The sequence below is a fragment of the Oncorhynchus gorbuscha genome, linkage group LG05 (genome assembly GCF_021184085.1).
Source record: "Oncorhynchus gorbuscha isolate QuinsamMale2020 ecotype Even-year linkage group LG05, OgorEven_v1.0, whole genome shotgun sequence".
Taxonomy (NCBI): domain Eukaryota; kingdom Metazoa; phylum Chordata; class Actinopteri; order Salmoniformes; family Salmonidae; genus Oncorhynchus; species Oncorhynchus gorbuscha.
In genome coordinates this window covers 73,163,571-73,187,399 of record NC_060177.1, presented here as the reverse complement: position 1 = coordinate 73,187,399, position 23,829 = coordinate 73,163,571, and the positions used below count along the sequence as shown (strand labels likewise).

General features: G+C 43.8%; 1 protein-coding gene across 14 annotated transcripts in view; it reads right to left on the bottom strand.

Annotated features, from left to right (window-relative positions):
• The window catches only part of LOC124036470 (armadillo repeat protein deleted in velo-cardio-facial syndrome homolog), a 355,671-nt gene that overhangs the window by 40,033 nt on the left and 291,809 nt on the right, over nt 1–23,829 (bottom strand). For 12 of the 14 annotated variants that reach the window (XM_046351093.1, XM_046351099.1, XM_046351092.1 and 9 more), the window contains 5 exons: nt 15,354–15,537; nt 8,083–8,200; nt 7,684–7,855; nt 4,504–4,521; nt 3,748–3,819 (listed from right to left, as the gene is read on the bottom strand). In XM_046351093.1, the coding sequence (XP_046207049.1) occupies nt 3,748–3,819; nt 4,504–4,521; nt 7,684–7,855; nt 8,083–8,200; nt 15,354–15,537 (564 nt within the window). The remainder of the gene's footprint in view (nt 1–3,747; nt 3,820–4,503; nt 4,522–7,683; nt 7,856–8,082; nt 8,201–15,353; nt 15,538–23,829) is intronic. The other 2 variants (XM_046351094.1, XM_046351105.1) reach the window with 1 other exon arrangement.

The window sequence follows — 23,829 nt, the reverse complement described above, 5'->3', positions numbered from 1 at the left end:
GTGTTATGGCTTTACATCACCTTATATATTGTGGATAAAGAGTTACCTGTCTAACAGAACACAGAGGGTTTTCTTTAATGGAAGAATCTTCAACAAATTCCAGGTAGAATCAGGAATTCTCAATCTTTTTCAATCTTTACTAACGACATGCCACAAAGCCTGTGTCTATGTATTCGGAAGACTCAACACTATACACGTCAGCTACCACAGCGACTGAAATGACTACAGCACTTAACAAAATGCTGCAGCTAGTTTCAGAATGGGCGGAAAGAAATAAGTTAGTCCTAAATAATTCAAAAACTAAAATAATTGTAGTGACTGGGTGTATTGATACACCATTAACTACACAAAGGTGCAGACACATGGATACGCACACATTGTGATATTGTTGTATGGAAGTATTGAACATTTTGTGTTATGGATATGTGGTGGTGTAGGGATGTTATATGATGTACTGTTCTATCTTTAGCTCATTCAGTACAGACATAGTTCACTGTTATATATTATGTTTTATATGTAATGTGGGTGCTTTGGTGTGTTTGGACCCCAAGAAGAGTAGCTGCTGCCTTGGCATCTAATGGGGATCCCTAATAAATACAAATACAAATACAATTTCAAAGTGTAATTAATCGCTTCACCATGCTCAAAGGGATATTCAATGTCTGCTTAAACATTAAAAATGCATTTACTGACAGGTGCCATTTTTTGCGAGGCATTACAAAAGCCTCCCTGGTCTTTGTGGTTGAATATGAGGTTGAATTTCACGGGAATTTACAGGTAATTCTATGTGTAGAGTACAGAGATCAGGTAGTCGTTAAAAAATAATGTTAAACACTATTATTGTATGCAATTTATTATGTGAGTTGTTAATATTTTTTTTACTCCTGAACTTATTCAGGCTTGCCAAAACAAAGGGGTTGAATACTTGACTCAAGACTGTTTCTGCTTTTTCAAAAGCGCATCATTCCACTCTGCTGCCTCTCTCTCTCCCCACACATTCGGTACTGAAGAAGCAAACCAAAAGAAAATTGTTTTCTTTTGAAGCGATTTCCCTCTGCTCTCTGACACGCATGCACGCGCACACGCACACTCCCACACCATACATGACCTTTCCTCAAAGCAAAAGGTTTAACGTTGTGCCATTTCAATTAACGGTGGAGTGAGTGTTCCATCGTCTTGCTGGCTGACACACTCTCTCCCTAACACACTCTCTCCCTAATGAAATGCTTTCTTCTTTCAGAGTTCTTAATTACTTTGTTCCAGCGCCTCTGTTCTCCTCTCAGGGACCATGAATAATGCAACAACAGGAACTTTGGAAGTCCTTTAATGATCTATGTTCTATCAACAGCACCTCTTTATAGTGCAATCAGGCAGGGACAATTAGTTATACACAGAATAACAAACTCATAGTGAATTCAAAATTATGTCCCTGAAATTATTCATGTCCATAACGTCTTCCTCCACGCCCTCATCCGGGTGCAGACCAATCACTACTAGTGTATGTGTATGTGTGAGTGAGTTTGTTTTTCAATACACTGCTGGGGACCTATATCTCACGCTGGGTATTACCGTAATTATAGACTCCTGCATGTTGGTAAGTGATGTAGACAACAAATCAGGGTTGAAATAAACATTAAATCTCCCACAAATCTGTCCCTGTTATTTCAGCTCCGCCAGTGCATTTGGGGAGAAGAGTTGTCCTATCCCCACATTCTCTAAAATAAACTAGGGGGAAATACACTGAATTTACACCCACAGTACACAGGATTATCATAGACAAATAAACAGTGTAGGTGAGTGTAATATCCTATTTGAATTATCATGGGTAGACTACAGCTGCCATCCTACTAATGTAGCTACAAATAAAATGATGAATCCAGTTGAGCAATAATCCAAGTTTGACATACTTAGTGCCACCGTAGCTTTACCTGTGTCATCATGTTAATCCGTTTACTTCACACCACATTTACATAATGTATATGTAGTACAGGTAAACACCAAAAAAATCATGTTTTCATCCTCATGCATGAAATATAGCAACTGCTCTCCCAAACACGCATCATCTCAACACTATATCCCTAGATGAAATCACAGCAGTGAAGCAAGACAAGAGGGGGGATTATTTCTGATTGTGTACCATTGAAACTTGATCAAATTGCAGCCAGCCAATTGCTACTTTCCAGTGAGTGCAGCCTGTAGTGCAGCTAGCCTAGCATGCCTAGCACTTCCAGTGAGTGCAGCCTGTGTTGCAGCTAGCCTAGCATGCCTAGCACTTCTAGTGAGTGCAGCCTGTGTTGCAGCTAGCCTAGCAAGCCTAACACGTCCAGTGAGTGCAGCCTGTGTTGCAGCTAGCCTAGCATGCCTAGCACTTATAGTGAGTGCAGCCTGTAGTGCAGCTAGCCTAGCATGCCAAGCACTTCCAGTGAGTGCAGCCTGTGTTGCAGCTAGCCTAGCAAGCCTAACACTTCCAGTGAGTGCAGCCTGTAGTGCAGCTAGCCTAGCATGCCTAGCACTTCCAGTGAGTCCAGCCTGTTTTGCAGCTAGCCTAGGGTGCCTAGCGCGTCCAGTGACAGCAACCTATGGAACATGCTAATTATCCTCCTCACAGCTCTTCTGCTTACTTGATTTGAGAGTGATAAAAAGGAGGCAGAATCGGCTTACCTCTGTAAAGCACCGCAATTAATTGTAATCTAATTTAACAAGAGGCCCACTTTAACTTGCTAATGTGGCTAATTTTAGCCACACAGGAAGTGCTATTGACCGAATGGTTGCCATTAGACATGATGAAGGCACTGATGTGTGAATACCTCAGCCCACAACATACACACATATCTCTCTCAACTGCAATATGCAGACAGAAAAACACAGGTGAGTGCGCACACACACACAAACACACCCAAACAAACACCCACAAGGGATTTGTTGTGGTGACTGAATGCCAATGTTGTTTGACTGTAGCAACTGGTTGAGGTGTTTATTCTTTAGAAAGGCGAGGAGAAAAGGGCGAAGATGGAAACGTTTCTGCACAGAGACACAAGACAAGTACTCATTAAATCAGTAGAAGGAACAGTACAACAGTAAACAACCTATATTTATTGTATCAAAAGCTCCAGATGGTAGACCAGTACAGCAGTACAGCAAACCGTTTCATCGTGGCATAACATTCCTCAAGTGTATTAGAAATAAGCAGTACATGTAGGGACTCATGTTATAAGTAAACAATTTTGATAAGACATTGCGTAGAGTATCTGTTCATTCTTAAAGTAGGCCTATAGACATATAAAGACTTGGGAAGATGAATTTTTGAGTCTGGTGCTAGCTCAGCTAAAGGGAGGGGAGTACTGCAACAGTCCCCTGTCTGTTGGTCCTCTCAGGTTCTGTATCTGAGCAAAGGCGTTGTTATCATATCAACCCAGCTAATGACATCAAATCAGCAGCAGTCATCTGTCAAGGTGGCAATTTAAGCAGTAACAAAAATTAAATGGCACCCTACGCCACTCTAGCATGTGTAAGCAAGTGCAACACTTGACATCCTTCCAGTCAGACCAAACCATCCATGATAAGCCCATTTATTTCTTGGTAGCATTTTTGTCAAAACAAGGCTAATTTGGTCATTTCTCTTGAAATAACATTTGACAGAAAGTCAATGGCAGTCATGGATTTGGGATGTTCTCCATTTCAGTGACAAGAAAAGGATCAACAGGTTGAAGTTGGACTAAGTAAACCTCATTGACAGAACAAGCCTACCTTTTGTGGGTTCTGTGCGCTTGGGTAGATCCAGCGTATCGTAGCTTTTGTCATTCTCGCCGTTTTTTCTGGCTGGATAGAGCCAGAGAGAACATATGTAAATGCAACATTCAGAGACAACCTGACAAGAGTTCACTGACAATGTCTTAGAGACAATGCAGGACCACACACACACACGCGCAGATGAACACACAAGCATGCATGCACAGACACATGCACACAGAAACATGCATCACTGCACACACAAGTCTAGTAGCAGCCCTTCCCAGAGATGGCAGGTGGAAATCCCCTTTAATAATGCAGGGAGGGTAATGGAGTCAGGTGACTACAGAAGGGCCAGCTAATGAACCTCTCTCCATCCATATCCTCAACAGGGAGGGGACATGCCTATGTCACTATGTGAGACTCAACCTTTAACAAACAGAACTTACCAGCAGGCTGAGGGGAAACTGCACTGCAGTCTAAAGCTGGGACTAAAAACTAGAGCCCAGGTTCTTTTGCACTACCCAGACTTACCCGTCTTACCTGGTCCTCCCCTACCTCTACCCCCGAGATTAGGCTAGGTTTGGATTACTAATACCATGACGTTGGGGGGCATGATGAAAGAGGTAGAACTACAGTAAGGGTGCAGCAAATAAAGAGGGGAACACGTGAAGTCCTTCAAACCTTTTGGAGGAGATCCAAACTACTAATGCTACAGTAGCTATAAGGGGAGGGATGAGAGGGTGTGCTGAGTCAAGACATGAGGACACTCACCTTGATTAAACCATTCCTCTATAGTTAGCCAAGGAAGCAGCAGCAATGCCAAAAACACAAGCAGGGAGAAGAAAAGAGTAAATGATAAAATAGGTTGTGAGGATTAGAGGTGACAATAACAAGTAAACACTTCAGTGAACTTGGGGCTGTAAATTTGAGACAGCGACTGAGAGAGAGAGAGAGAGAGAGAGAGAGAGAGAGAGAGAGAGAGAGAGAGAGAGAGAGAGAGAGAGAGGGGGTGTATGTTTGAAAGAAATCAAGGGAGGGAAAGGAGAAATAGAGGCAGTAGTGCTGAGCGATTAGTGGTTCAGTTTCGGTTAGAGTATTACAAAGCTACCACAGTTTACGATTTCAATTTCAATTATTATTTTAACCTCTTGTGTGTAGGGGGCAGTATTTTGATGTTCACCTAATGGTTACCTAATAATCCCCAGTTTACAATTATCTCATTCATCCCCCTCCTCTCCCCTGTAACTATTCCCCAGGTCGTTGCTGCAAATGGGAATGTGTTCTCAGTTAACTTACCTGGTAAAATAACAGATAAATAACTTTGGGAATTTTTGTCTGTGATGTCATGACCGCTCGAGCCTGTTGATTTCTGAACATAACGCACCAACCAAATGGAGGTATTTTGGATATAAAAATAATCTTTATGGAACAAAAGGAACATTTATTGTGTAACTGGGAGTCTCGTGAGTGCAAACTTATGAAGATCATCAAAGGTAAGCGATTTAATTTATTGCTTTTCTGACTTTCGTGACCAATCTACTTGGATGCTAGCCGTTTGTAATATTTTGCCTACTGAAAGAGATGTGCTTACATAAACGCTTGGTATGCTTTCGCCAAAAAGCGTTATTGAAATCTGACAAGCCAGGTGTTAACAACAACCTAAGCTGTGTTTTGCTATATTGCACTTGTGATTTCATGAAAATTAAATATTTTTTGTGATTTAATTTGGCGCTCTGCAATTCATCGGTGGTTGACGAATATGATCCCGCTAACGGGATGGGTGCATATATAAATTATTAAATAATGACATTACACTTATTTTTGAGCTTTTTAATGGAAGTTCCACAGCCCAAAATATTGAACATTCAATTGCCAAAACATAGAAAATATTCCCTTCTCTGTCAGGTCCACATTGGGACCATCAAAAGAAAAATAGGAAATTAATATGAAATAATATAATATTTCAGTTGTGTATATTACTTAGTTTTTATTTTAATATTTTATTATTTGTAATTCCTTAAATTCCTTAAAGTCATCATCTCATCTGTGTTTAAGCAGTAGCAGCCAAACAACCAGACAACGTCATCTCTGTACTCCCCATACTGTTCTGTCTTTAGTCATTTTATTTAGCTAGGCTCGCTGCAGAGCTGTCTGACAAAATCCAGAAATTACCAGAAAGGTAAGACGCATTACTTCTCATTGTTTATGGCCCTCTCCTGACAAATAATGACATTTGGGGATTACGTAGATGACATTTTCCATGACATTTCACTGGATTTAATCGCTCAGCACTAAGAGGCAGAGGGAAAGAAAGAGAGCAAGAGAGAGTGTGGGGGAATATAAAGAAAGAAACAAGTATATAGGTTAAAAGTAGACAAGCAGAGAGTAAATCCCATTAGCACTCCACAGGTATTCTTTTGGGACAGTGCTCAAAGAGGTTGTGGTGTCAGTGTGCTCGGCTCATTATAGAGAAAAAAGTGTGTGGTCTAACTTTACTATCCATTTGTGTTCCAAAAGTCCTCAGAAGAATAGTAAAACAAGGAACATTTGGAGACATTTCGCCAGTACCAAAAAGGAAAAATGGTATTTTAGGTTTAGGGGTTAGGGTTAGGGTTGGGATTAGGAGTTAGGGTTAGGGTTAGGTGTTTGGGGTTAAGGTTAGGGTTAGGGTTAGGGTTAGGTGTTTGGGGTTAAGGTTAGGGAAAATAGGATTTTGGATGGGACTACATTTTTTGGTCCCCACTTGGATAGTAAAACCAATGTGCGTGTGTGTATCACTACACTGTAGTGCCACAAACGAGGAGAGAGCGGGTCAGTCACTGCCACATAAGGCACTAAGCCAGCCACACATAACAGCACAGGAATATAGGAATCAAAAATAAAAAGAGAAATGCAATAAGCAACCATTAGCATTCACTAAATAAGTTGGCCTGAAGCGTCAATTTATGGTAATGGCTCTAACGGCAAGTGTCAGAATTCGGGGGGGTAATTTAGAGCGTTTATCATGTAACTAATTGCTGTGAAAGACTGTTGTCTAAACAGCTCTCTTGAAAGATCCAACTCCCCTTCCAGCACTCATGCTGGTTTTATAGGGCCGTTTATAGCTTTTGTAATGTAGGCTATCTCTCCTTCAAAGTACACCTCCAGGGCCTGCGAAGGCTAAACACACCTCATTAACTGCTATGTACAATAGAAGCCCACTGGCTAATTCGCTTGAGATTGTCATCTATGATATTCATCTGTAAACAAACACACTTTTAGACACATGCTCCAGTGCTTTCTTGGCCCCTAAATCAATGGCGTCCCCCTCTGGACCCTGAGGGGTGAAAGGTCAGTGAAATTGGGTCTCACATCATTGGCTAAGTGATTCATTTCCATCATTATTTGTTGTGGGAGAGGGAGCTCTGCTTGTTGTTCAGCCATTAGTCAGCCAGTGATTGAGAGGTGGCAAATATACGAATTGCATACTGTATCTCTTTAGGACCAGAGGTAGCCTATACTAAATACTGTAACTGTCTAGGGAGAAACAGCTCTGGGCTAAATGAGGTAAATAGAGCTCTAAAGAGCTGAAGAACTGTGTGATAGGCTTGGGTACATACAGTGAACTATACAAACTGACATGGCCCATTTTGCAAATAGCATACAGGTTTAGATTCCATTGTAACTGAATGCCAGATAAGGAGAAAAGTTAGATTTTTTTCTGTATTGTTGTTAATAGGTGCTTCCTACAGATCAGTCATCACTGGCGGTCCATGGAAGAGGCTCGTTTTGGGACTGGGTCTACGTTTTTGGACTGGGCCTATGTCTTGGGACTGGGCCTACATTTTGAAGCTGGGCCTACGTTTTGGGACCGGGCCTATGTTTTGGGACCGGGCCTACGTTTTGGGACCGGGCATATGTCTTGGGACTGGGCCTATGTCTCGCCAGTCTCCCTCTGTTTTGTCCTCTTACCTTTGGCCTTCTTCCCTCCAAAGCAGCCTGCGTCATCCTTCTTCTTCCTCTGAGGGCCCGCAGAGCCCGGGGCCTGCAGAACGGACGGGTCTGTGAACTTCTCGGCCCCTGGGATCTCTTTGTGAACGTGGTAAGACAGGTTCCGCATTATACACACACAGTTCTCCACAGACTGGTGGAGGGGATAGAGGTAGAGGGAGAGACAATGTCAATTCAAACATATACAGATTGATCAAGCAATATGATATGAAAGGGACTGGTTATTTTCTAGGAAATTAGATAGAGAACAGCAAAACTCAGCAGTTAAGAGATCCTCATCCACGATATTAAATGTCTCCAATGAACAGATGACATATTGGCAATGCAGATACAGTAATATCGGTCGGTTTGGAGGCTCACCTTGTTGTCCATGTCTTTCTTGCCCACAGCTGACTGCAAGGCGTGCAGCAGAGCATCCACAAGCCCCTCACACTCCCTTAGTCTGCGCCTTGCCTCGGCCCCGTCTGAACTCACATTCCTGGGGTAGAGAAGGCAGAGAGACAGGGAGGTTAAAGAGACAGAGATACACAGGTCAGAGAAACAGAAAACACAACCACATGTTTAAAGACCAAAAGCATTTGATTAAAAAGCATCAAGAATATAAACAGCTAGGTAGACTTGCAAATAGAACTTGCAGAGTCTTCATTCCAAATCAGACTATTGTAAATTGAACACAAATATAAACACAACATGCAACAACAAATATTTTTACTGAATTACAGTTCATATAATAAAATCAGTCATTGCATCGTCTGTGGACCTGTTGGGGCGGTATGCAAACTGAAGTGGGACTAGGGTGGCAGGTAAGGTGGAGGTGATAGGATCCTTGTCTAATCTCTCAAAGAACTTCATTATGTCAGAAGTGATTGCTAGTCATTTAGTTCAGTTATCGTTGCCTTCTTGGGTACAGGAACAATGGTGGCCATTAGCAGACCGGGATAGGGAGCGATTGAATATGTCGTTATACACACCAGCCAGCTGGTCTGTGCATACTCTGAGGATGTGGCTAGGGATGCCGTCTGTGCCAGCAGTCTTGCGAGGGTTAACATGTTTAAATGTCTTACATACCTCAGCCACGGAGAAGGAGAGAGGGGGGCGCAGTCCTTGTTAGTAGGCTGCGACGGTGGCACTTTATCATCCTCAAAGCGGGAAAAGAAGGTGTTTAGTTTGTCTGAAAGCTAGATGTCGGTGTTCATAATGTGGCTGGTTTGATTTTTTTGGTCCACAATTTCCTGTAGACCCTGCCACATACGTCTCGTGTCTGAGCCGTTGAATTGCGACTCCACTTTGTCCTTATACCGACATTTTGCGTGTTTGATTTCAGAGAGAATAACTACACTGTTTACATTCTGCCATATTCCCAGTCCTCTTTCCATGGTTAAATGCGGTGGTTCGCACTTTCAGTTTTGCGCGAATGCCGCCATCCAGCCACGGTTTCTGGTTAGGGAAGGTTTTAATAGTCACAGTGGATACAACATCTCCAATGCACTTCCTTATAAACTCACTTAACAAATCAGCGTATAGGTCGATGTAATTCGCTGAGGCTGCTCTGAACATTTCCCAGTCTGCGTGATCAAAACAATCTTGAAGCGTGGATTCCGATTGGTCAGACCAGCGTTGAATGGTTTTAGTCACAGGTACATCCTGTTTGAGTTTCTGTCTATAAGACGGTAGGAGCAAGATGGAGTCGTGGTCAGATTTGCCGAAGGGAGGGCGAGGGAGGGCCTTGTATGCATCACGGATGTTAGAGTAGCAGTGACCGAGTGTATTGCCTGCGCAAAGCTGCAATAAATATGCTGATAGAGTTTAGGTAGACTTCTTCTCAAATTTGCTTTTTTTAAATCCACAGCTACAATAAATGCAGCCTCAGGATATATGGTTTCCAGTATACATAGAGTTCAGTGAAGTTCCTTCAGGGCTGTCGTGGTGTCTGCTTGAGGGGGTTTATACACAGCCGTGATGATAACTGACAAGAATTCTCTTGGGAGATAATATGGCCGGCATTTGATTGTAAATAATGCTAGGTCCGCTGAGAAAAAGGACCTGAGTTCCTGTATGTTGTTGGGATTACACCATGAGTCATTAATCATGAAGCATACACCCCCGCCCTTCTTCTTCCCAGAGAGGTTTTTATCTCTGTCGGCGCGACACATGAAGAACCCTGGTTTGCTGAACCGACTCCGACAGCATATCCCGAGAGAGTAATGTTTCCGTGAAACAGAGAATGTTACAATCTCTGATGTCTTTCTGGAAGGCAATTAGGCTTCTAGGATTAGATCCACTGTCCTGGGTTGTGGTCCGAACAAAGGATCCGCTTCGGGAAAGTCGTATTCCTCGTATTTCTGGTCGTAATGTTAGTAAGTTGACGTCGCTCTTATATCCAATAGTTCTTCCCAGCTGTATTTAATAACGCTTAAGATTTTCTGAGCTAACAATGTAAAAAACAATATACTGCATAGTTTACCAAGGACTCGAAGCAAAGCGGCCATCTCTGTCGGCGTCATCTTAATTCCGCTTCAATGGCTGTCCGAAGTTTCTGGAAATTGTCGGGAACTGGAACGCCGCCGTACACGTCGATCGAGAGCATCCCAAACGCGCTCAATGGGTGACATGTATGCAGCCCATGGAAGAACTGGGACATTTTCAGCTTCCGGGAATTGCCTACAAATTCTTGCGACATGGGGCCATGCATTATCATGCTGAGGATGTTGTCACAGTATCTCTATGCATTCAAATTGCCATCGATAAAATGCTGTTGTGTTAGTTGTCCATAGATTATGCCTGCCCATACCATCACCCCACCACCACCATGGCACACTCGTTGATGTCAGCAAACCACTCGCCCACACAACGCCATACAAGTGGACTTTGGTTGTGAGGCTGAATGGATGTACTGCCAATTTCTCGAAAACGACATTGGAGGAGGCATATGTTAGAGAATATTAAATTATCTGGCAACAGTTCTGGTGAACATTCCTGCAGTCAGTATGCCAATGAACACTCCATCATATGTGACATTGTGTTGTGTGACAAAACTGCACATTTTAGAGACTCCTTTTATTGTCCACAGCATAAGGTGTGTTGTTTAATCAGCTTCTTCATATGCCACACCGGTCAGGTGGATGGATTATCTTGGCAAAGGAGAAATGCTTACTAACAGGGCCGTAAACACATGTGTGCACAACGTTTGAGAGAAATATGTTTTTTTTTTGTGCATATGAAACATTTCTGGGATATTTGATTTCAGCTCATGAAACATGGGATGAACACTTTACATGTTGGTTTATATTTTTGTTCAGTGTAGTTTGAGTGAATACAACCGGCAAGGCTCTGTATAGGCCTTTTCAGAGAGTTTAGTTGTGGATAGATAGCAGGAGCTGCCAGGCTCGCTGAGGACTTCATTTAAGAATGTTTCCTTTCTGTGCCATATAATCACATTACCAACCACCCAGCAAGTCCTGGAGGAGGATGCCTGCCACCACTGTTGAGGGGGGCAGTCAAAGCCTTGTGCCCTGCACGCATGACACACACACACACACACACACACACACACACACACACACACACACACACACACACACACACACACACACACACACACACACACACACACACACACACACACACACACACACACACACACACACACACACACACACACACACACACACACACACAATCAGTCTCTGGGGCAGACTCCATTTATCTCAGGTAGAGCCTGGGCCATTACACACTTTGGCCTAATTAAAACTAATCTATGGTAGAGAAGCAGACAGCGCAGACCATCTGGGCCTCTTTTCCCAAGTCATAAAACATCCGTTTTGGCCCAGAGAAATCACTTCCACCCATAACGGCCACCAAGGTGCATCCAACAGGGATTGATTTGAAGGAAGAGTTGTGTGTGTGGTTGTTTGTGTGCGCTTACAGTAGGTGTATGTTTGGGCCGACATACAATGAGGGATATGCTTTTTTTATTGGCAGGCATTTTATTGTTGCTTTTTCTAGAAAGTACATCTATTGTGGGTGTCAATTTGTGCATGTGTGTGTGTTTCAATGTCAATCTGTATGTGTGAGGGTGTGTGTGAGAGAGAATGTGTGTGAGGGTGTGTGAGAGAGTGTGTGTGTCCATTCTGTGTGTCCATTGTGTGGCCCGTATATATACTGCCCGGTCCCAGGGGTTAGTCATGGTGACATGTGGCCATAAAGGGACAATAGACTAGCCATAAAGGGACAATAGACTGTCCTCTGGTGGAGACAGCCTCCCTGGTGGAGACTGATGAAATGTCCTGACCTCGGGCACCACCATGTCCCTCATCACAAGGTCATAATATATATAAAAATATAGTATTCACCCCCCTTGGATTTCTTCACGTATTATTGTGTTTCAGAGAGAGATTCAAATGACATTTTTTTCAATGATCTACACAAAATACTCTTATGTCAAGGTGGAAGAAAAAGTATATATTTTTTAAGATGAATAAAAAATAAAACACCTTGATTAAATAAGTTTTCAGCCCCACTACATGTTATAATCACCTTTGGCAGTGATTACAGCTGTATGTCTTTCTGGGTAAGTCTCTAAGAGCTTTGTAACACTTGAATTGTGCAATATTTTAAAAATCAGATATGTTCAATTATTGCCATAGATTTTCAAGCAGATTTAAGTCAAAACTGTTACTTGGCCTCTCAGGAACATTCACTATCTCATTGGTAAGCAGCTCCAATGTAGATTTGGCCTTGTGTTGTAGGTTATTGTTTTCCTGCTGAAAGGTTAATTCCTCTCCCAGTGTATGGTGTAAAGGTGAGGCAGGTTTTCCTTTAGGGTTTTGCACGTGCTTAGCGCCATCCCTTTTTATCCTGAAAAACTCCCCAGTCTTTGCCTAATGTCAAGTATACCTATACCATGATGCAGCCACCACCATGCTTGAAAATAAGGAGGTATTTACTCAGTGATGTGTAGTTGGATTTGCCCCAAATATAAGGCTTTGCTTTTAGGCCAAAAAGTGTATTCCTTTGCTGTGTTTTTTTGAAGTATTACTTTAGTCCCTTGTTGCATACAGGATGTAAGTTTCGGAATATTTTTATTCTGTATATTTGTATTCTTCTTTTTGCTCTGTCATTTAGGTCATTATTGTGGAGTCACTACAACGTTGTTGATACATCCTCAGTTTTCTCTCATCATAGCCACTGGATTGTTTTAATATCACCAATGGCCTCATGATGACATCCCTAATCAGCTTCCTTCCTGTCCTGCAGATCAGTTAAGAAGGACGACTGTATCTTCAATGTGTCTGTGTGGTTTAATACATCATCCACAGCACAATTATTAACCTGACCATCCTTAAAGAGACATTCAATGTCTGATTTGTTATTGTCACCGATCTACCAATCACTGCCCTCCTTTTTGAGGCTTTCGAAAAGTTCCCTGGTCTTTGTAGTTGAATCTGTGATTGAAATTCAATACTTGAATAGATGTTGTATTTATAGGGGACAGATGAAGGGGTAGTCGTTCAAAAATCATGTCAACCCCTATTATTTCACACAGAGTAAGTCCTGGTAACTTATTATGTGATTTGTTAAGCAAACTTTTATTCCTGAACTAATTTAGGCTTTCTTAAACAAAGGAGGTGAATACTTATGACCAAATTTTTGTAAATTTGTAAAAACGTGTAGAATTGTATTTTCACGTTTACATTATGAAGCATTTTGTGTAGATCAATAACAAACAATCACAATTAAATCTACTTCAATCCCACTTTGTACTACAACAAAATTAGAAAAAATCCAAGTGGGGTGAATACTTATGATTCCCACTCTATAGGCCATTTAGCAGACGCTTTTATCAAAAGAGACTTCCGCACAAAAGGAAATAATATGCTAAAAAGCATATAGAGGTTATAGTGACCTAAGCAGCAAATGTGCAGTTCTGTCAAGGCATGAGTACACACAATCTCCCATACATCAGCAGATCTCCACACAAATTTGCTTCTGCCTCTGGCCAGCTTACTAGGCAACAGAGCGTGTCGTTGGTTACAGTTGCCATGGAGATGTACTCGACAGCAGGTAGAGAGAGGTAGAGAGAGAGAGAGAGAGAGAGAGAGAGAGAGAGAGAGAGAGAGAGAGAGAGAGAGAGAGAGAGAGAGAGAGAGAGAGAGAGAGAGAGAGAGAGAGAGAGAGAGAACCGAAAAAGAAGAATGGGTTAATCTGGAATGGGTTACATTTGATCAAAACAGCAGGGGGTGGGAAGAAAGCGTTGACTTGGATCCTGACCAACAGACTGCACTGACTGCTGAGCTGAGCTGCAGTGGATTAGGGACTGTGGGTTGGCCATGATGGGGCTGGGGCAACATTACAGTATAGCTGGTACAGAGGATATCTTTTGGTGCTTCACTAGGGTGGTACACTGCCAAAATACAAGGCCCAAGTCACGACAGGAGATGAGGGAAAAAAAGTTGTCTGAAGTTTTTTAAAGTCCACTTGGCAAAATGAAGTCATAGCCAATATAAACAATTTGTAGCTTCTAAATCTTTATTAGAAACACTAAAGGACCCCATAGCACTAGAGAGGCCATCCACAAGCATAATTCCTGGAGTCCCATGTGTTACAACATATTGGAGACTTCCACAGCGGTAGCCAGTTGAGGTTGGACACAGCAGCCGTGGCTAGTTTACTGGTGGGGATAGAACGCAGCTCTAGGCAAACAATCCCACTTTATCTCCTGAAGGACTATTGGCTTAACTCAGACAACCAGACCAGACTCACTGTTTGTTATCTCCTGTCTGGGGTGGGGGCTCACACAGGCTCAAACACTGGCTTCCTGTTTTAACACTTCCACTAAAAGGTCAACTAAGGTCAGTCAGTAAGCCAGCTGAATAGATGAGGGAAGTAGTCTTGAGTGACAGTAGCTAGAGACTGGACTAGCTAACTTTTGTCTCCTGATTAACTCTAACAGTTTGATAATGTGTTCTGATTGAGAAAAGGTTTATGGACACAATAATCCACAGCAAGAATACATTGAGGAGAATGTTGCTATCTACTAGATGCTGTGCATTATGTAATCTAGCCTTGAATAAATTGAGGAGGAAAACAGGACTTTCTCACCAACCTGTGAGAATTCTTATAAATCTGCACACTAATTTCTTCCGGTCCAAATCGACCCAACCCAACCCCTTCCAACCCCTCACAACCTTTTATCTCAGGTAGAAAGGGATGTGGATTTAAAATGGCTAATGTCATTATGGGAGAGGTAACCATGGCGATAAGCCCTTGTGGCCCTGGAAGTCCTAATCAAGCATCAGGTTGCTAGGATGGCCTCTAAGGAACCTGAGGCTGTCTGTACAGGGGTCTGTTAATAGCACTGCTAATGGCCACAGCAGCATTGGAGAACATCGATTTGTATCTGTTCATTATCAGATGCACTGGTGGAAAATGTCTTTTAACTCCCTCTCTCATTCAGAGAATAGCCTCTTCAGGTGAAGTGCTGGAGTGAGAGTGGTGGCCTGGCTAGTCCATATGCATTGTACCATGGGCCTGCTGATGTGTTACTTTAACCATCTTTCATCTGCTTCACTATGGTGGAAGTACCTTTAAGAGGAGAGTGTGTGTGTAGTAGGCCTCAAGCAAGCTATTACCTCAGACATCCTGATGTGTTCTTGAAGACGGTGGTCCACTCTGCGTCACGAGGTTTGGAGTCCTCGTTGGGCTCATGCTCCCAGCCTGAGTGGGGGATGATGACTTCGTTGGTCAAAGTCTGCAGTCCGTGGTTTATAATCACCATCTTCAGAGGCTCAAAGGAAGACAGGTTCCACAGGGTCCCTGTGGAGGGGGGAGGGAGGGGGCGATTTGGAGAGGGAGAGGGAAAGAGGAAAGGAGAGGATGGAGGGAGAGGATGTGGAGGAAAGAGAAATGGAGAAAGGAAAAACTGATATTCTTTGATAACTTTCACATCTGAGTGAACAACCATTCATGCAAAATGAAACAAGTTACTAGTAACATACAAAACACAGTGAGAACAAAGTCCTGTTTGTGCTCACACAGTGAGGAGATAGACTGCTGTGTCTCACACTGATTATAATTCAATCATTGTGCCTGCTTTTTCTGTAATCTCAGAGAGAGGGAGGGAGGGGAGGAAACACACACACACGATGAGGAGAGGTTTATAAATACAGCAGGCATGGAGCCTGGCAGCAATAAAGAGAGAATCAGTAGGGATTTCATAACAAAAGGATGTATCGGGGCAAGACCTTTCGGTTTGTGGAAAACAAAATATTATAGAATGACTTCAAAGTTCACATACAGTCCCCTACACACACAGGGTCTTTATTTTGACTATCTTCACTGAAGTTCCCCTCCCCCCTCATCCCCCAGACAAGGCCTAGTGGGGGAGGAATAGTAAGAAAATAGTTAATTCTGGGGTCAGAAAGTATGGGCTCCCTCGGCGCTGGGATTATTTCTTACTCAGACAACAATAACAGCTAGAAGCTATACCGTTTAGCTAAATCTTCTATACACACACAAGCAACACAGTTTCCACACTGTCAATATTTCCGCTGTCAGATCATGCTTACTGCACACTATAACATCTAAAAAATACCTTTGTCCCTCTCGAGGGGTTAACTTGTGGTTTACTACTACTACCCTCCAACAACAATAAGTACATCTGTAAAGTACTTACAACTGAAAATGGCCTCCATACTCCATTACCTAAACACTGCAAGGCCATGAGGCACTCTGGTAACATGGACCATAGCTTGCCTGATAGGCAGAACTGAACTCTGTGTCGCTAAGGGAACAGCCATGTCGTATTGCTAGAGGTTCATTTGACTTTTTCAAAAAAAGTCAGTGGCGTGTTACTGTGGCACTCATGCATGAACAACAGGAGACTGGGCTGCCTGGGAGGCTGCTGGGTTGATTACCTCCAACACTGGCCCATTAGCATCACCCCAATGGCTCTGACAACCAGCGCTAAACACACCAAAAGTAGCCAATGATAGTTAACAGCCCTCCACCACTGGAAGTCAACGTTAGCAGGCATAGTGTTTAAACTATAGTATCCATGGATAATTAGTGACAGCAAGCAGGTGGTCAACAAGCAGCCAACAGCAGCCAACGATAGTCTACAGCAGCCAACAGCAGCCAACAGCAGCTAACGATAGTCTACAGCAGCCAACAGCAGCCAACGATAGTCTACGAGACAATAGCAGCCAACAGCAGCCAACGATAGTCTACAGCAGCCAACAGCAGCCAACAGCAGCCAACGATAGTCTACAGCAGCCAACAGCAGCCAACGATAGTGTACGAGCCAATAGCAGCCAACAGCAGCCAACGATAGTCTACAGCAACCAACAGCAGCCAACGATAGTCTACAGCAGCCAACGATAGTCTACAGCAGCCAACAGCAGTCAACGATAGTCTACAGCAGCCAACAAGCAGCCAACAGCAGCCAACGATAGTCTACAGCAGCCAACAGCAGTCAACGATAGTCTACAGCAGCCAACAAGCAGCCAACAGCAGCCAACGATAGTCTACAGCAGCCAACAGCAGCCAACGATAGTCTACAGCAGCCAACAGCAGCCAATGATAGTCTACAGCCCTTACTGGAACAATCCACAATCTTTGGAAGTACATTCATCAACATTAGGCACAATGCAATCAACTGCTACTGTACATTTATTTACATGAAATTAAAAGAGAGAGATAGAGAGAGAGACATACTGTGGGCAATATATACTGAACAAAAATATAAACGCAACATGCAACAATTTCAAAGATTTTACTCAGTTACAGTTCATGTAAGGAAATTAATCAGTTGAAATACTTTCATTAGGCCTTAAACTATTTCACATCTGGGCAGGGGTACATCCATGGGTGGACCTGGGAGGGCATAGGCCCACCCACTGGGGAGCCAGGCCTAGCCAATCAGAATGATCCCCCCCCGGATGTGGGTTGGATGTGGAGGTCCTGGGCTTGGTTACAAGTGGTCTGCGGCTGTGAGGCCATTTGGACATTCTGCCAAATTCTCTAAAATGACATTGGAGGCGGCTTAAGGTAGAGAACTGAACATTAAATTCTATGGCAACAGCTCTGGAGTAAAACATCTCTTGTGTAATTTGAGTGAAATAAGCTTTTTGTGCACATGGAACATTTCTGGGATCTTTTATTTCAGCTCATGAAACATGGGTCCAACACTTTAAATGTTGCGTTTTTATTTCCGTTCAGTATATTTTATACACTTTGGCATTTGTTTTGCAGCTATGCTAGGAGAAGCTTAAGTGAAGTAAACATTTACAAATCCCAGAAAAATGGGAAAACAAATTAAACCTGTGTCTTGAGAAATATGAGATTTACCAAGAAGACTGGGACCTATAATCTGCTGTGGTACAGGGTTTTCTTTCTCCTTTAATTTCCGGAACCATCCACTGACAAAATAAATTTGGAGTGAGGCAGCGTCCCAAATGGAACCCTATTCCCCATTAGGTGCACTACCCTATTCTCTATATTGTGCAAAAGTACTGCACTTATATAGGGAATAGGGTGATATTTGTGACGCCGCCTGGGTCCACAGTCCAATGACAGCCCATTATTACTGTATATTACATTGACCAGCCTGCTGATATGGTTGTCATTCCAAGCCCTTCAGAACCAACCATTAAAGGATAAAATACTGTTTTTGACAGTGACATCCTTCACTTCCTACAGTGAGCAGAGGAGAATGCATTTCTTTGTGGCGTAACTTTAATAAATCACAAATAGTGGCCATAGCTCACAGTCACAGTACAGTTAGTCTATACATGACAAACGCTGACTGGGGGAGTGACAGACAGTCTCCATGCTTCACAGACAGTGGTCATGCAGCGAGCAGGGTTTGTAGGGATCTCTCTCTCACTTCATCTGGGCCAGATTACCTCCAACACAGTGCCATTTCTAAAGTCTGCCGGTTCTTTCACATCATACTTTATTTCCCCATCTCCCCAATCCCCAAGAACCTGCTGCCTCATGGATGGACACTCCTCCCTCCCTCTCGCTAATCAAATCCCAAGGTAAGGGATGGGACTGAAAGCCAATCAGAGGCAGGCCAGGCCAGGGAGAGGGCCAGGGGGAGCTGGGAGGTGTGAGGTGGACCAGGGCTGGACCCCCTTTGCTTCCCTCCCAGTTTCCATCCCAGGACCCTGGGCGGCTAATCCCATTTCTTGGGCGCTGGCTGCTGCAGCCATGCTGCTCTAACAGGCTCATTCACTTAGATCTGCCCATTACACCCCATCCTCCCCCCTGCCATTTATCACAGATTATAGCCTGGGAGAGGGAGGGAGGGAGACAGAGTAGGGAAAGAGGGAGAGGGAGAGAAAGGGAGAGGGAAAGAGAGGGAGAAGGAAGGCACATACATATTAGCCATACCGTGGGCTATGCTGTAACTCTCCTACTGCTGTCACACAAATAAAGCAACACCTCACGGCACAACACCTCTCCCCCAAGTGACCTACTTGTTGTGTGTATGTACTGACATGTGACCTACTTGTTGTGTATGTACTGACATGTGACCTACTTGTTGTGTCTATGTACTGACATGTGACCTACTGGTTGTGTGTATGTACTGACATGTGACCTACTTTTTGTGTGTATGTACTGACATGTGACCTACTTGTTGTGTGTATGTACTGACATGTGACCTACTGGTTGTGTGTATGTACTGACATGTGACCTACTTTTTGTGTGTATGTACTGACATGTGACCTACTTGGTGTGTAACTGATAGATGCACACACACTACATGTTAATGTTTTTTTAAATCATGTCAATTGTAAAGTATTTTGTGTTTTTCTTAATGTGTCAGACCCCAGTAAGACCATCTGTCACCATTGGCTTCGACTAATGGGGATCCGAATAAATCAAATAAAGCATCACGGCCTAATTGCTCAGCAGAAATGACGGACAGTCCATGAGATAGTAGAGGAGGCGGCCACGGCAGGTGGCAGGAGAGTTAAGGTACGACAGGCAGAGGCCAAAATATGTTGATCGGGCTGTGTGTACGAGTGTGTCTGTGGGTGTGTCTAGAGAGAATGTGTGTATGACAGGGTTTCTGTTAGCCAGTAATTGGCGGCTTTTGTCCACTAAAAAAATTGAAAAGCCGATAAATACAATTGTTTCTGGCCAAATTGACTGGGCCAGCAGACAAAACAACGGTAGGCAGGCTATCAGCGCGTCACCACCACTTTACAATGTGAGCTGGAGGCAGTATGCATTTCGAAAACATACTTAATTGTTTGAAACCTGAATGTTTTACTTCATAGTATGAGGCATGTCTTACCTTGCTTGAAAATCCTACCATGGAAACATGGAGGCAATTATTTTATAAAGACTTCATAGGAGGTGAGTGAGTTTCAAGTTTGGGGGAGCAAACAATTTATTCTACCAGTTTTGATTTTCATATGCACATTTTTGTGGAACAGTTGAATTTCAATAATAACGTTTTCATTTCTCAAAATCATTGTCACGTGGTTAATTAAAATGATAAAATATCAAACTTAAAATGCATCTAATGCGAGATCACCAGCCTCTGCCATATAGACACGTTGATACACTGTGATCATTGGAGGCTAAATAGGCTAAATGAGAGCAACTCCGAGATGGCCAATGCAGCCGTTGGCCTTTACCTTCCATTGTAAAATAAGTAAAAAATACATAAAGCCGACAAAATAAAAACAGTAGAAAATCTATTGATGAAAATGCTAGCTCTTTCAATCACATTAATGTCTCTACGCAGCCTGTCTGCCTGCCTGTCTTGATTTGAGCTGTGCTAGTTAAGTGCAATATTGTATCAAATCAATCAACTGGATCTGGTCTGAAGCTCTCTCTAGCGAACTTGCAATATTGTATCAACTAGCCTATTCTGGGCCCTCAGAGTTTCCACAGACAGCTGTTTTTACACAAGGGAAAAGTGTTCAGGTATTTTATGATGTTTCCACTGGATATGTGGGATAATCAGATAATGATATTTTGATCTTTCACATCGAGGCTTGGTGATTATTGAGGGGGAGATTGTTGGAAAGATTTTTAAAATAGGCCTGCTGTGAGGAACTACTAGGCCATAATTCACAATGGATGTTCAAAAAAAGACTTTGTTGACTTACTATGTGACGTGAAGAAAAAATGAATGAGAAGCTCAGCTTCCCAAATGCTTATTCCCTATACACTCCCCTGCTACTTATTCCCTATACACTCCCCTGCTGCTTATTCCCTATAAATATAATATAAATATATGCCATTTAGCAGACGCTTTTATCCAAAGCGACTTACAGTCATGTGTGCATACATTCTACGTATGGGTGGTCCCGGGGATCGAACCCACTACCCTGGCGTTACAAGCGCCATGCTCTACCAACTGAGCTACACACCCCCCTGCTGCTTATTCCCTATACACTCCCCTGCTGCTTATTCCCTATACACTCCCCTGCTACCTATTCCCTATACACTCCCCTGCTACCTATTCCCTATACACTCCCCTGCAGCCTATTCCCTATACACTCCCCTGCAGCCTATTCCCTATACACTCCCCTGCTGCTTATTCCCTATACACTCCCCTGCTGCTTATTCCCTATACACTCCCCTGCTACCTAATCCCTATACACTCCCCTGCTACCTAGTCCCTATACACTCCCCTGCTGCTTATTCCCTATACACTCCACCGGCTGCTTATTCCCTATACACTCCCCTGCTGCTTACTCCCTATACACTCCCCTGCTGCTTATTCCCTATACACTCCCCTGCTGCTTATTCCCTATACACTCCCCTGCTGCTTATTCCCTATACACTCCCCTGCTGCTTATTCCCTATACACTCTCCTGCTGCTTATTCCCTATACACTCCCCTGCTGCTTATTCCCTATACACTCCCCTGCTGCTTATTCCCTATACACTCCCCTGCTGCTTATTCCCTATACACTCCCCTGCTGCTTATTCCCTATACACTCCCCTGCTGCTTATTCCCTATACACTCCCCTGCTGCTTATTCCCTATACACTCCCCTGCTGCTTATTCCCTATACATTCCCCTGCTACCTATTCCCTATACACTCCCCTGCTGCTTATTCCCTATACACTCCCCTGCTACCTAGTCCCTATACACTCCCCTGCTGCTTATTCCCTATACACTCCCCTGCTGCTTATTCGCTATACACTCCCCTGCTGCTTATTCCCTATACACTCCCCTGCTGCTTATTCCCTATACACTCCCCTGCTACCTAGTCCCTATACACTCCCCTGCTGCTTATTCCCTATACACTCCCCTGCTGCTTATTCGCTATACACTCCCCTGCTGCTTATTCCCTATACACTCCCCTGCTGCTTATTCCCTATACACTCCCCTGCTACCTAGTCCCTATACACTCCCCTGCTGCTTATTCCCTATACACTCCCCTGCTGCTTATTCCCTATACACTCCCCTGCTACCTAGTCCCTATACACTCCCCTGCTGCTTATTCCCTATACACTCCCCTGCTGCTTATTCCCTATACACTCCCCTGCTGCTTATTCCCTATACACTCCCCTGCTACCTAATCCCTATACACTCACCTGCTACCTAGTCCCTATACACTCCCCTGCTGCTTATTCCCTATACACTCCCCTGCTACCTAATCCCTATACACTCCCCTGCTACCTAGTCCCTATACACTCCCCTGCTACCTAGTCCCTATACACTCCCCTGCTACCTAATCCCTATACACTCCCCTGCTACCTAGGCCCTATACACTCCCCCTGCTGCTTATTCCCTATACACTCCCCTGCTGCTTATTCCCTATACACTCCCCTGCTACCTATTCCCTGCTCCCTCCCTATACACTCCCCTGCTACCTAGTCCCTATACACTCCCCTGCTGCTTATTCCCTATACACTCCCCTGCTACCTAATCCCTATACACTCCCCTGCTACCTAGTCCCTATACACTCCCCTGCTACCTAGTCCCTATACACTCCCCTGCTACCTAATCCCTATACACTCCCCTGCTACCTAGGCCCTATACACTCCCCTGCTACCTAGTCCCTATACACTCCCCTGCTGCTTATTCCCTATACACTCCCCTGCTACCTAATCCCTATACACTCCCCTGCTACCTAATCCCTATACACTCCCCTGCTACCTAGTCCCTATACACTCCCCTGCTACCTAGTCCCTATACACTCCCCTGCTACCTAATCCCTATACACTCCCCTGCTACCTAGTCCCTATACACTCCCCTGCTACCTAGTCCCTATACACTCCCCTGCTACCTAATCCCTATACACTCCCCTGCTACCTAGGCCCTATACACTCCCCTGCTGCTTATTCCCTATACACTCCCCTGCTGCTTATTCCCTATACACTCCCCTGCTACCTAATCCCTATACACTCCCCTACTACCTAGGCCCTATACACTCCCCTGCTGCTTATTCCCTATACACTCCCCTGCTGCTTATTACCTACACATTCCCCTGCTACCTATTCCCTATACACTCCCCTGCTGTTTATTCCCTATACACTCCCCTGCTACCTATTCCCTATACACTCCCCTGCTGCTTATTCCCTATACACTCCCCTGCTGCTTATTCCCTATACACTCCCCTGCTGCTTATTCCCTATACACTCCCCTGCTGCTTATTCCCTATACACTCCCCTGCTACCCAATCCCTATACACTCCCCTGCTGCTTATTCCCTATACACTCCCCTGCTGCTTATTCCCTATACACTCCCCTGCCACCTAGTCCATATACACTCCCCTGCTACCTAGTCCATATACACTACAGTGGGCCTGTCTGGATCACATTACAACACAACACCCTTTTCTCTGCATTCTGGAGAGGTACTACTGATGCACCAACACCAGGCCAGCAGCCTGTGAGTCAAGCCACGTAAACACACACACATACAAATATACATGCACACAAACCCGCACGCAGGTATGCACACGCACTCACACACACGCACACAGCACATCCACTACTCAGCTTCTGGGAGAGAGGGAGGGTGCTTAACAGCTCTATGAATGTTGGATTACAGTAGAGAACAAGGAATGAACACCTGTTTAGTAGTTGTTTGCCTACAAATCTCTGTTCACTACTGTCTATGAATGGAAAAT